Here is a 14,408-nt window from a genome sequence, read left to right on the forward strand (position 1 = left end):
TTTTTGTTGGAGGTGTGATGCAGGAAGTTCTGACAAGGCTTCCAAAACATTACAGCCATTGGCGGAAAGTCAGCTCGTGCATCAAGGAGTTGTTGGCCCGTAGATTTAGCGATTAATTGTGGGGAGGGGGGTCTGCTGAGATCAGTTGGCTGGACTGCTGGCTCATGATCCAGAATAACACCACCAACACAGGGTTCAATCCCTGTTCCAGCTGAGGTACACTTGCGACCAGCCTCCTCACCAGACACAGTCATTCTTGCTGCGGTCCCTCAAATAATTAAGGATGCGCCCTGGAGAAATGGTTAGGAGTAGGAAATGAGGTTTTTTTTTCCAGACAATTATTGAAATGGATCGCATTCTGCTTAGGCTATCCCACCACAGAATGAATGCCCTTTCTGGAGTTATGTAAAGCTTGGGTGTACAACACGGACCCGTGTGAATATTACGATCATGCGCCTTTGTGTTCGCTTGAGCCAAGTAGCCAGTGTGTCTCCAGTAAACAAAATGCATGACAGATTTCATCCCATTGTGCTATTGTCTAATTTGAAATGCAGTAAACACAGCAGGCAGCTCCCAATGAACCTCAGCTACTTTCAAAAGCAGAGGAAAGTTTTAATTGCTTTAATCAGTATTCGCTTGGTCTTTGTTTTTTTCTCCCCCCCCCCTTAAGAAAGTAATCAGGGCAAAGCAGTTATTGTCTTCCTCAGGAAACTTAACTGCACACTTGGCACGCTGTGGAATGATTTAGCTTTTGGACTTAAATCTCCCATTGCATATCGGCAGTCTTAAAAAATGGAAATGATACGAGTTCTGGGTGTTTTGCCAGTTGGAATGAACAACTGCACTGATGCAATTAAGAATGCTAATAGGTTTCAAAAGTTGACTTGAAAGGTATAAAAAAAGCTGCTGACACAGTTTCTGGAGGGGGTGGGGGGAGGGGGGCTGGTGGTTGGAGGAAGAGCTCTCTTGTGATGTTGTGTCTATGCGGATCTTAAACCTAGTACTTTTCGAAACACAACACAAAGGAAACTATAAAATGCATTGACTAGATTCATGAAAATTAATGACGGCACATGCCATAAATCAAAGCTAGTAAAACTTTTATTATTTGAGCGATAAATCAGAGTTTTATTATATCCAAGTGTATTTGCGTAAACATTGTTGTTTCACTTGCTCCAAGTTAATGATATGTACAGTTTTACAGTCTATAAACAGATCTGGGATATAGGTGGCAAATGTCAAAATTTGCATCTCAAAAAAAAATTCACAAAAAGAATTCCTACTGCACTTCAGAAAAGATTAATCTTAGAACCTTTCAGCATGGTGCCAAAACAAATGCTAATGGCACCTACTGGAATATCAGAGGCAATGACAAAGAGATTAAAGACTGACTGCTCAGCACAATCTCTTGTTCAGCAGTCTGCTTTTTTGCCAATACGTTTGCTGAGCTCAGGTAGAGAGCCAACCCTAACTGCAGCTTGACTCAACGTTGTACACCGAGAAACCTGGTACCAGCAACCCTGACCAGCAGCACAATTCTCTATTCTCATTCTTTTCAGTGGGTAGGACACTTGGAGCTTGTGCTCATAAACCACTAAGCAACAGGAGCACACAAATGAATGTGAAGGTGTTGGACATGCCACTTAGATAAAATATGACATGAGCCATAGGGGCATTGAGGGAGCATATGTTTTCAGACACTGGCAGCTGGATATTGCTGAAAAGAGAGGCATGTCGCTGAAAACTTTCACCGTACAGTCATCAGAGCAAAGACAAGAATGCCGAATTTCAAATGAGCGCAATAATTTACACCACAGGAGAAAAGGGTGCAGATTGGTTGGCAAATCAACTGCGATTGGCCACGGCATTGCCATGGAGAAAGCAACGGGGAGCTGTTGCTAACTTTTGGTTGGTTCAATTGGCTCTGTTTTATAACCTTTGCTCTCGAGTCGCCAGGTATCTTTATGATACCGCCACGAGGTTCAAGTTCAAGTAATGATCAATAACTCAATACACCGATTAGTAAGATTCAAATTAAAGCACATTTATTATACACAGTAATCGTTACTCATGCACAAATTCTACTTCTTTTTTTTATTTTAAGTATTTTTATTCCAATTTTTAACATTTCAAAACCCCCCCCCCTGCAACAGTCGGCGTAACTAGTTCTCCGAAATGCAGAAATAACAAACCCCTTCTCTTGTGGAAACCCTCATTCACCCCTCTTCGGGCAATTTTCACCATCTCTACATTCAGGAACTCCATTAGATCCCCCAGCCACAGGATGGAGAAGCCGAGCTCCAACAAAACCCGCTTGTGATCAGGGAGGCGAAGGCTAAAATATCCACCCCGCTCCCACCTGCAACTCCAGCAGGTCTGACACTCCGATAAGTGTCTGGGTACTGGGCGCCAAGTCCACATGCAAGATCGCCGACATGGTGCTGAAAAACCTCCAAAACGTTTCCAACTTCAGGCAGGACCAGAACACATGTATATTAGCTGCCCCCCCCCGGTTCACAAATATTCTCTACACCCAGCCAGCTCATCCTCAACTTACATCAGGTGTGCCCTGTGCACATCTTTATTGTTACAAGTAGGCTTACATTCATACTGCAATGACGTTACTGTGAAAAGCCCCTATTCGCCACATTCCAGTACCTGTTTGGTTACAGAGGGAGAATTTAGAATGTCCAATTCACCCAACATAACGTCTTTCGGGATTTGTGGGAGGAAACCGGAACACCCGGAGGAAACCCACGCAGACTCTGGGGAGAATGCGCAGACTCCGCAGAGTGGCTCAAGTCGGGAATTGAACCATGAACTCTGGCGCTGTGATGCAACTGTGCTACCGTGCTGCTTGCAAGGTGTACCATCTTTAGCTGTATCAACCACAGCCTCGCTCACAAAGTTGAAACATTCACCCTCCGCAGCACTTCACCAGCATCATCCCCAACTCCTCCTCCCACTTGACCATAACCCCCTCCAGACACCTCAATCTTCCTCCAAAATCCTCCCATAAATGGCCGAGACAGCCCCACCCTCCAATCCCATCAGACATCACCTCCCCCAGCAATGAGGCAGGTAAGCCAACAGTAGATTTAATAGGAGCACTCAAAATATATTTTTTATATTCATTCAGAGGGTGTCAACATCACTGTCAAGCACATTTATTGGCCATCCCACTTACCCTCGAGAAAGTGAGCCATCTTCTTGAACGGCTGCAGGCCATCTTCTCCAAGTACACCCACGCTGCTGTCAGGGAAATCCAGGATTTTGACCGAGGGACAGTGAAGGAACAGCGATATGGTCCCAAGCCAGGATGGTGCATAGCTTGGAAGGGAACTGGCGATGGGATCTTTTAAGATGGCAGAGGTTGCAGGTTTGGAAGCTGCTGCCAAAGGAACCTTGGGGAGTTGCTTCAATGCATCTTCGTAGGTGGTACACACTGATGCCACGGTGTCTATGCTGGTGGGCGTGGCGCCAATCAAGCAGGCTTGCTTTGTCCTGGATGGTTGAGCTTCTAGTGCTGTTGGGGCCACAGGCAATTGGAGAGGATTATATCACACTCCTGACTTGTACCTTGTAGATGGCTTTGGGGAGCAAGGAGGCAAGTTACTCACTGTGGAATTCTCAGCCTCTAACCTGCTCAAGTAGTCACAGTATTTTTTTAAAAATTAATTAATTTAGAGTACCCAATTCACCCTCTCCAACCAAGGGGCAACCCCAACGTGGCCAATCCACCCACGGGGGGGGGGGGGGGGGGCGAAACCCACACAAACACGCCCGCCTCCCCAGAATGTTGATAGAAGGGGATTCAGTGTTGGCAATATCATTGTCAAGGAGGGATGGCCAAAGGCAATTTTCCACATTCCCAGGTCAGGTGGGCACCAGCGTTGTAGCTGTACGAACAACTTGGAAGAGGACATGGCTAGATCTTGAGCACAAGTCTTCAGTACTATTGCCAAGACGTAGTTAAAGGCCAGTATCGAGTGCCTTCAGCCACACCAGCACTGTCCTCCCAAACATCAATGGGAAAAATGATCGGAAATAAAAATGGGAAAAGTCGGGTTTGGTGGTGGGTGTTGCTTGGGACATGAGGGAGAATCCATGTTCAGAGTGGAACAGCATCTGTCCAATCCATCATGAGCCACGGAAACATGTAAACAGGGCCCAGGATTGAAATATATACACAGCTGAGGCAGCACGGTGGTGCTGTGGTTAGCATTGCTGCCTCACGGCGCTGAGGTCCCAGGTTCGATCCCAGCTCTGGGTCACTCTCCGTGTGGAGTTTGCACATTCTCCCCGTGTTTGTGTGGGTTTCACCTCCACAAACCAAAGACGCGCCGGACAGGTGAACCGGCCATGCCAAACTGCCCCCCAAATGGAAAAAATGAATTGGGCACTCCAAATTCATCTAAAAAAAAAGAAATATATACACAGCTTCAGCAGACCAATCATTTCTAATGTAAGAAATAAAATACATTGGAGGGGCATTCAGCCCCTCAAGCATGCTCCACCAATGATCACAAAAAACTCAACGCCTCTTCTTCAAAATTGTGGTTACGGGATTTTTCCTGCCTTGAGGGGGCCTGGTGTTTGACTTCTCATTCGAAAGAGCGACACTTTTGACACAGTGCAGCACCATCCCAAGTACCCGGGACGCTTAAATAAGCCCCAATGGATTTCCAAACAGGGTGCACCAGAGATACTAACAGAGAACAAACCTCAGTGATCAGTAGAACTTTTTTTATTAGTTATACTGGCACTGTAAATTCTATGATTCATACAGAAAACATTTACAAACGGAGACCTCTGCGACCTCCCTTTCTGCGAGTGCTGTCTGACGGAATGGGGGTGACATCCTCGATCCGGCCCATTTTCATCCCAGATCGAGCCGGGGCTCTCAGGGCTGACTGGGCACCGGGTCCAGGGGTCTTAGTCCTGTTGCCTCCAGTGGCGCGCAGTTTGATGTGTAGTGCAGTGATGCCCAACTCCTTGCATCTCTGAGAGACGTCCTGAGCAGACAACATGGCAGCGTAGGGGGAGGACTCGTCTCTGTCTGCCTTCACCTTCATACCCCTAGTGACACGGCAGATGGTTTCCTTGCCGGACAGATCTGTTACGTGTACAAAGGTATCGTTGAAGGAAGCAAAGATGTGGCAAACTCCGAATACATTCTCTCCCTCAGCCACCTGGGGTCCCAGGCTAATCACTTGCTCCTCGTTTTTTTCCTTGCCCTTACGAGGAGCCATTCCGCTGCTCGCAGCAGAGCCAGAGCCGGAAAGTACAAATTCTACTTCTAAGCTACTTCTACAACTAACAGGCCTATACTTAGCTTCAGACTGGCCCACCAGGTCGGGGAACAAATGGGCTTTCGTTCGGGTTCTGAGTCTGCGGGATTCGAAGTTGGTACGGATTGGTAGCTAGGAGCGCCTATCTCGTAGCGAGGGTTGACTTAAGACTTACTGGATATTGGCGGCAGCTGCATGGTCACTGTCAAGGGTTGGTTCGCGTTGCTGAGTGACCCGATCAAGAAGAACGATTTGAACTTGGGGGCTTAACTTTATAGACCCCAGTGGCTTCCCGCCTTTCGGGGCGGACCCCGTACCTGGTTCCAAGTGATTGGACTTTGTTCCAATCGCTTGGTTCGATTTCTCCAATACTGGAGCGGTTCCCTGATCGATGGGCGGTCTTGAGGTGTCCGTTAACCTCTTTTGTGTTGACTCCTGCTGGCGCCGGGGAGTCTGGCTTGGCTTTGTTTATCCCAAATGTTGCGATTGCTCCCGGGGATCGCTTATTAGCATGTAGATGGCTGCTACATTATTATGCAGATGGCTGCTTGTATCGATGCTGTCTGGGCTTTTGCAGAGTTTAATACACAGTAACTTGCACCTGCTAGTTTCTGCCTGTGTTGGCTGAATTTCCCTTCAGCCTTTGCTGTTCTCCATTTTAAATCGGGACTTGGCCAGCTCAGGTGGCTACAGAGCCCCCCGCCCCCGCCACCCCCCCCCCCCCCCCCGCCCCGGCCCCCGCCTCCCCACCCCACCAAGTTCCCGGGTAATTCAAAATAAGTAGCTGGCTTTTTCTTATATTCCATTTGTTTGCCAAGAATGGGTCCCTTCTATGAATGTTTGTCACTTCTAGAGAAAATAAGCCATGTTACGAGCTCAACTGATTGCTTGCAAAAGCAGCTGTGAACGCACTTCGGATTTTTCCAGTAAGTGCTGCCCAATTGCAGTAGACATCCACCAGTAGGCAAGTGACACTGTCATTTTCTATCTCAGGATAGACCTGCTTAGGACTGGTCTATTTTGGACAAATGGTAGGTAGGCAGGTGTAAAAAGCATCGGCATGTGGTGGCACCAAATGATAATGAACTATCCCCTCACATGGAGTGCTGCTCTCAAAAGACCTAGCCCCGCATAAGAGAAAAAAGGCCAGAAAGGAACTGACTTCTTACTCGTCGATGATTATGGGCAGGATTTTCCTCCCCCTCACAGCGTCCTGCAGGAGTGGAAGGTGGCCGGTCAGTTGCCGATGGCAGGGGTTTGCTGTTGGCAGGACTGTAAGGTCCCACAGGCGTGAACGGCTGGGAAATCTCTCCTTATATCAGGCAACATTGTACTACTGAGCAGTCAAATCAAAAAGTACGCGGTCATTTTCAATTAATGCTTCCAGACAGGAGTTTTTCTCCCCAGAAACATACATAGAAATCAAAGCATGCATTGCATCTGATTTTTCAACTATTTAAAATAAAGATCAGCAAATAATGTGTAATGCCTGCCTGAATTTTAGATTTACATCGGCTTATATTTGTGGTAACTGGAATTTATTTACAGTGCTTGAAAATGTCTGCTCCATGCTTCCAGCCCCAGCTTCCAGCAACGGATGCAGTTTTAAAAACTTTTCTCTGAGTGCATACCCAGACTTAACTAATCAAGCACAGTGGACCTCAACAGTAAACAAACTCACATAATCAAACATAGTACAATTGAATACTATGGCTCAAGATTCTGAACGGAAGGAAGGGCTCCACTCTTAGCCAAAATGGCGCTTCAGCTTGGACGTCTTACCCCTAGATCCAGCACCCACCATTTTTGTGAAGGGAGTGCAGGGGCAGGGTATATTTTGCACATCCCTGGTTCAAGGAGCCAGTGGTACATCTGAAACTGCAATCAGAAGCAATTTTGGTTACCCAGGTCTCTGAAACTCGTGTGTTTTACACAGTTGAATGTAAGGTCTGAACCTACTGGAGGTTATTCGGAGAGACAATGGAGCATTTTGGAAAGCTCAGGTATCCTTTTGGCGAGGTCACATGCCCCTTTGGGAGAGGTCAGGTACCCATTTGGAATTAGTAGGAGGAGACATGAATGTGCAAGAGTGGAAGTTGGATTAAGTGTGTGGAACTGTCAAGCTATCAAGTCATTTAAATCGACCACCCTTTAAGTTTTGGAAAGAACCAGCTAGCCTGCAATGAAAAAAAGGTGCTTGTAGTTTCAATATCTGTTTGTCAACGTAAAGATGAGAGCCATCATTAAAAGTTAATAATAAGAATCGTTATTGTCACAAGTAGGCTTACATTTATACTGCAAATTAAATTACTTTGAAAAGGCCCTAGTCACCACATTCCAGCGCTTGTTCGGGTACACGGGGGGGAGAATTCAGAATATCCAAATTACCTAACAGCACGTCTTTTGGGACTTGTGGGAGGAAACCAGAGCACCGGGGGGAAACACAGGCAGACACAGAGAGAATGTGCAGACTCCACACAGATAGTGACCCAAGCCGGGAATCGAACCCGAGACCTTGGCGCTGTGAAGCAACTGTGCTTACCATGATGAGTTGCTTTCACAGCATATTCTTATCACATGGTGGACCTGTAATTTCACAGTTTGATTGGCAGCTCCAAATGGTTAAGAAGAGATTAGCTGTCTTTGCTGTGGGGCTATTAATACCAATGCTTGTTTTTATAAGGGATTAAGTATTTGAAGGGATTTAAATGTACTAAATGGATTTTTATCAATTAAAGCGTTTTTCAACCTAGTGATATGTAATAGATATTTGGAATTTAACTTTCTTTCATCTCAGCATGGCTCCTGAGGTCTGCCCATGATGGATATTGATTGGGTGAGGTGGAACGGAGGGTATAAAGGCAAGGGATGGTGGATGGAAGTATAGGTTCTCATATATTGGCACTTTGTTGACATAGTGGCTACAAAAGGCAATGTGGCGGGTAGATGGGCAGAGGTTGACATGGAGAGCATGAGAGACTATTGCGTTGGGTGAGAGACATAACTTGGCAGTGGTTATATATGGGGGTGAGGGAATATGAGGGCAAGAAAGGGGGGCTGGATTCTCCGTCTGGGAGACTAAGTCCCCACGCTGGCGTGAAACCGGTGGTGCTTTACAGGCCCCTGCTCCATGGTGTGGGTGGGGGCTAGCAGCCAGGCAGTGTAGAGCTCCTAGCTCTAGCTGCCGATACGGCCTGGAGCATTGCCGGGTCCATGGCTGCGCATGCGCGTGGCGGAGGTCTGCAGCAGTCGTGCGGTGCTTCATGGCAGACGCAGCCTGCGGACCCGGCCTGCAAAAATAGTCCCCCCCTTCGGACACTCGCACACCCCAAACCGCCCCGCCACAGTGCCCGCAGCCCCAAATAATGGCCCCCTGCCCGTGGACTGAGTCCGCAGCCGCCACGCTGAGTTCCCGAAGGATGAGACCATGAGAGTCCCACGCCGTCGGGAACTCGGACGGTCGGGGACGAAGCATCACGGGGCGGTCCTCAGGCAATGGCCTGAGGCCGTGGAAATGCCGTTTTTCAGGGGCGGAGCATCGCGAAAGCGGTGCCGCCCCCGATTTCATCGCCATCGGGGAATCTCCGCCCCGTCGCCAAGCACGATTTTGGTGTCGGGGACCCGAGAATCCAGCTCCAGATATTTGTTTTATTGCAACCGAGTCGAAGTCCCAGAGCACTGAGGTGGGCCTTGTAATCAGCCTGCCTAAACATTCAATGGCCCGATGGCTGCCCAATGCTGTTTCTGGGAGCTGGGTGCCCAACTGCAGTTAATATCCGGCCTCCAGAACAGAATTCTGATGGTTCGCCGCAGTCTGTCCTGAGTCGGGTTTGCAGAGTTGGGAAATTTCTGTACCCGGCTTGGTAACAGAAATTCGGGCCTGCATCATTTCGCGCTTGTAAAACTAAGGTTCTTAACTCGAATTCTCCGGCCGTTCGCTGGCGATGGGAGTCTCTGGTCCCGCTGGCAGAGCTTCCCCTCCCTCGTGGTCCCAGGCATCGTGGGATGGTCTCAATGGGAATCCCCATTGACGGGGGTGGGAACAGAGAATTCCGCCGCCAGGGAACAGCAAGTTGCCTCCCGCCGCTGAGAAACAGGCGGCTGGGAGTCCGGAGAATCCAGCCCCTTACTTCAAACTAAATCATCTTGAACAGCATACCTACATTGAATTGTTTCTTAAACTTCAACTTATCAGTTTTCTCCAAGTAGAGAACCACCTTGTTTCAACCAAATAATGTCAGTGTAATTTCCGGCGGGTTTGGCAGGGTGTTTTGCCTCGGTTGCAATGGCGAGGTCCCGACCTGTATTCACCTGCACTTAGTTGCAAACACGACCCCCTACGTGAATCTCGACATGCCTGGCTCCCGCGCTGTCGGATTCACCCGACTCACGCCTCAGCTGCTCGCTGCTAACAAGGGGGAGCTGCTTTTAAATTCTCCCTCAGCACTCACTCCCAGGCAAGAAACTAGCATGGCAGCACGGAAACCTGCTCCCCGCTGAGGGAATGCCGACCTGGTCAGGCTTCTCGACGTGGTTGATGAGAGGCAGGGCTCCCTGCTTCCCCGAGGTGGGGGTCGGAGAACCAGCAGCAGGTTCGGCAATGCCGCCTGTGAGGCAGTGGCAGCTGTAGTGAGTGCAGGCAGCGACACTGCCATCCAATGTAGGAAGCAGATTAACGACATTCAACGAGCTGCAAGAGTAAGCTGTCATAATATACACCAGTATATCATGGTGCAGACACACACTGATGGACACACAGTGGGACCAATCAACATACACAACACCGCAGCCAATCACCAGTGAGAGCACACGCACTAAAAGAGAGGGGACATCAGAGTTCCCGCTCATTCGAGTAGCAGCTAGCTAGGAGCACAGAGCTCACAGCCTGCAACACAGACATTCACCATGTGCTGAGTGCATCAACTGGTTAGGACAAGGCAAAGGCCTTTAGTTAAAGCTGGTATCGTATTTACCCACAGTTCAAGTATGTTTAAATAGTTAACCTTTTAATAAAATAGTGTTGCACTACTTCAAGTGTTGGTGACCTGTATGTGATCCAGAACACCCAACACATCATGATACCAGGAGTGGTTGCATACTAGCACTTCTTAGACCTACCTGCAAGTGATCTGCCTTCCGCCAGCATTCCATCATCCTGCAACATGGACAACATCAGCCCGCCGCCGCCGCTCTGCATCGCCGCCAACCTCGGGGCCAACTGGAAGATTTTCAAACAGCGCTTCCAGCTCTACCTCGAAGCCACGGACAGGGAGGGAGCCTCGGACACCAGAAAGATTGCTCTTCTCCTCTCCACGGCCGGGGACCATGCCGTCCATATTTTCAATTCTCTCACCTTTGCAGATGACGAAGACACGACGAAGTTCAAGACGATTCTCCTCACATTTGACACTCACTGCAGCGTAGAGGTGAATGAAATTTTTGAACGCTACGTGTTCCAGCAGCATTTGCAGGGTAAGGACGAACCTTTCCAATCCTTTTTAACACACCTCCACATCCTTGCGCAATCTTGCAGCTACGGGCCCACCTCTGACTCCATGATACGCGACCAGATCGTTTTCGGTGTTCAGTCGGGCCCCCTACATCAGCAGCTCCTCAAAGTAAAACAACTCACCCTAGCAACCGCCATCGAGACCTGTGTCCTACATGAAAATGCCACCAGTCGGTACTCCCATATACAAGCGGCTGAAACGGCGCGGCAAGGTCCCCACGAGGCGGAACGGGTCCAAGTGATTGAACACCTTTCTAGGCCTGGACACTGGTGCCTCCGCCAATCTCATGGCATGGTTTGCTTTCCAAAGCCTTCGTGTCAAACCAACCATTCTCCCATCGGCCTGCCAGCTATTGGACTACAATGGCAACATCATTCCTGCTACCGGCTCATGCCAACTCGAAGTGACGCACAAATCACGAAAAGCCATCTGTCGTGTTGGGTGTTCTGATGCACAATTGATCCAACACGGCTGTAGATGGTACAACTCAGTTTTATTGTCTAAACAACTGTAACATTTAACTACTGGCTTGGGTACGTGCTTCACCAGCTAACCTGTGGACCCAGCCCTATCACTATCTTAGTGAGGCACTCAGCACATGGCCTATGCCTGAGTGGCACGCTGTGAGCTCTGTGCTCTGAGCTATCTCAGGGGCAGCACGGTAGCATTGTGGATAGCACAATTGCTTCACAGCTCCAGGGTCCCAGGTTCGATTTCAGCTTGGGTCACTGTCTGTGCGGAGTCTGCACATCCTTCTCGTGTGTGCGTGGGTTTCCTCCGGGTGCACCGGTTTCCTCCCACAGTCCAAAGATGTGCAGGTTAGGTGGATTGGCCATGATAAATTTCCCTTAGTGTCCTAAATTGCCCTTAGTGTTGGGTGGGGTTGCTAGGTTATGGGGATAGGGTGGAGGTGTTGACCTTGGGTAGGGTGCTCTTTCCAAGAGCCGGTGCAGACTCGATGGGCCGAATGGCCTCCTTCTGCACTGTAAATTCTATGATAATCTATGATAATCTGGTAGAATGAGCGGGAACTGTGGTGTTCCCTGTTTTATAGTGCGTGTGCTCTCACTGGTGATTGGCTGCGATGTTATGTGTGTGCTGGTTGGTCCAACTGCCTGTCCATCAGTGTGTGTGTGATTGCACCATGACATGCTGATGTGGATATCATGACACCATCCTTCCTTTCGAGATCGTGGGCTCCTCGAAGGACTCTCTGCTTGGCACACAGGCGTGCAAATTGCTAAACCTCGTTCAAAGCATTCACTCTCTCTCTCCTGATGACAAGTCTGCCTTCCAGGATGCTGTCTTCAGGGCGCAACTCAACGCCATCAACGACCAGCACCGCGACGTCTTCGAAGGCATGGGCGCGCTCTCATATACTTACAAGATCATACTCAAACAGAACGCCACGCCTGTGATGCATACACTACGCAGAGTCCCAGCACCCCTCAACGACCGCCTCAAGCAGCAGCTGCAGGACCTCCAGGACCAAGGAGTGATTTCCAGAGTGACGGAACCAACCGACTGGGTCAGTTCCATGGTGTGCGTAAAGAAGCCTTCCGGCGAGCTCAGAATCTGCATTGACCCAAAGGATCTGAATCGCTACATAATGAGGGAGCATTACCCAATCCCCAAGTGCAAAGAGATCACATGCGAGATGGCTCGGGCCAAGCTCTTCACCAAACTTGACGCCTCGAAAGGATTCTGGCAAATTCAATTAGACAGATCCAGCAGGAAAACTGTGTACCTTTAATACCCCTTTTGGCAGATATTGTTACAACAGGATGCCGTTTGGGATCATATCGGCGTCAGAAGTATTCCACAGGATCATGGAGCAAATGATGGAGGGCATTGAGGGTGTTCGCGTCTATGTTGACGACATAATCATTTGGTCCACCACCCCGCAGGAGCATATCAGTCGCCTCCAGGGCGTGTTCAAACGCATACGGGAGCAGGGCCTACGCATCAACAGAGCCAAATGCTCCTTCGGCCAGACGGAACTCAAGTTCCTAGGGGACCACATCTCCCAGTTGGGTGTGCAGCTGGATGCGGACAAGGTGGCTGCCGTCAAAGCCATGAAAAAGCCAGAGGACAAGAAGGCGGTCCTCCGATTTCTGGGCATGGTCAACTTCCGAGGGAAGTTCTTCCCTAACCTTGCCTCTCATCCCACAGCTCTCAGGAACCTGGTCAGGAAGGCGACAGACTTACAATGACGAGAGGGAATGGACAGAACTTAAAACCAAACTTACCACGGCCCCGGTATTGGCCTTTTTTGATCCAGCGAAAGAGACAAAAATTTTGACCGATGCCAGCCAATCTGGCATTGGGGCAGTGCTCCTGCAACGCGATGAGGCCTCATCATGGGCCCCCGTTGCATATGCGTCACACGCCATGACCCCCACGGAACAGCGCTACGCGCAGATAGAAATGGAGTGCCTGGACCTGTTGACCGGTGTCGTCAAATTTCATGATGATCTGTACGGCCTTCCCCAATTCACCGTCGAGACCGACCATCGCCCGCTGGTCAATATAATACAAAAAGACTTGAACGACATGACGCCTCGCCTCCAGCACATTCTGCTCAAACTCCGGCGATACGACTTCCAGCTCGTATACACCCCGGGCAAAGACCTGATCATAGCCGACGCTCTGTCCAGGGCAGTCAACACCCCGTATGACCCAGCGGGATTCATCTGCCAGGTTGACGCGCATGTGGCCTTCGTGGCCTCCAATCTACCGGCCACGGATGAACGCCTCGTCCAAATTCGCCGCGAGACTGCGGCCGACCCCCTGCTACAGCGTGTCATGCGCCACCTAACAGACGGGTGGCTCAAGGGCCAATGCCCGCAGTTCTACAACATCAGAGACGATCTGGCGGTAGTTGATGGTGTCCTCCTGAAGCTGGACCGCATCATGATCCTGCACAGCATGCACCAGCTTGTCTTGGAACAGCTACACGAGGGCCATCTTAGCGTGGAGAAGTGCAGCCGACGGGCCCGAGAGGCAATGTACTGGCCCGGCATCAATGACGACATCGCCAACACAGTGCTCAACTGCCCCACCTGTCAGCGGTTCCAGCCAGCCCAACCACGTGAGACCCTACGGCCCCATGAGTTGGTCATGTCCCCTTGGTCCAAGGTCGGCATCGACCTGTTCCACGCACTGGGCAGGGGCTATGTTCTGATTGTCGACTACTTTTCAAACTACCCGGAGGTGGTACGTTTGCACCACATCACATTGTCTGCAGTCATCCGTGCCTGTAAGGACGCCTTTGCTCGTCACGGCATCCCACTCACTGTGATGTCGGATAATGGCCCCTGCTACACAAGCCAGGAATGGTCCAACTTTGCCAGGAGGTACAACTTTGTGCATGTGACATCCAGTCCCCTGTACCCCCCCAATCCAATGGCAAAGCGGAGAAGCGCGTCCACATAGTCAAACGGCTCCTCTGCAAGGCTGCCGATGCTGGGTCCGATTTCTACCTCGCCCTGCTGGCCTATCGCTCGGCCCCACTGTCCACTGGCCTGTCAGCTCAACTGCTCATGGGTCGCACCCTGAGGACGATGGTGCCGTCCATTCACGTCCCAGACTTCGACCACGTTCCGGT

General features: G+C 49.9%; 1 protein-coding gene and 1 long non-coding RNA gene across 3 annotated transcripts in view; one reads left to right on the forward strand and one right to left on the reverse strand.

The window, feature by feature from the left end:
• Positions 1-14,408, forward strand: part of LOC140391369 (uncharacterized) — a 214,172-nt gene that overhangs the window by 171,714 nt on the left and 28,050 nt on the right. The gene's annotated exons all lie outside the window — the stretch shown is intronic.
• On the reverse strand, positions 4,732-5,285 carry LOC140391540 (small ribosomal subunit protein uS11-like). Its single transcript, XM_072476129.1, has one exon. It carries the CDS (start codon positions 5,250-5,252, stop codon positions 4,797-4,799), a length of 456 nt encoding a protein of 151 aa, XP_072332230.1. The 5' UTR covers positions 5,253-5,285; the 3' UTR covers positions 4,732-4,796.

Source organism: Scyliorhinus torazame, chromosome 15 (assembly GCF_047496885.1).
Source record: "Scyliorhinus torazame isolate Kashiwa2021f chromosome 15, sScyTor2.1, whole genome shotgun sequence".
Lineage (NCBI taxonomy): Eukaryota > Metazoa > Chordata > Chondrichthyes > Carcharhiniformes > Scyliorhinidae > Scyliorhinus > Scyliorhinus torazame.

Coding starts and splice junctions, on each gene's coding strand:
- LOC140391540 (XM_072476129.1), bottom strand. CDS start 5,252: ATGGCTCCTCGTAAGGGCAAGGAAAAAAACGAGGAGCAAGTGATTAGC.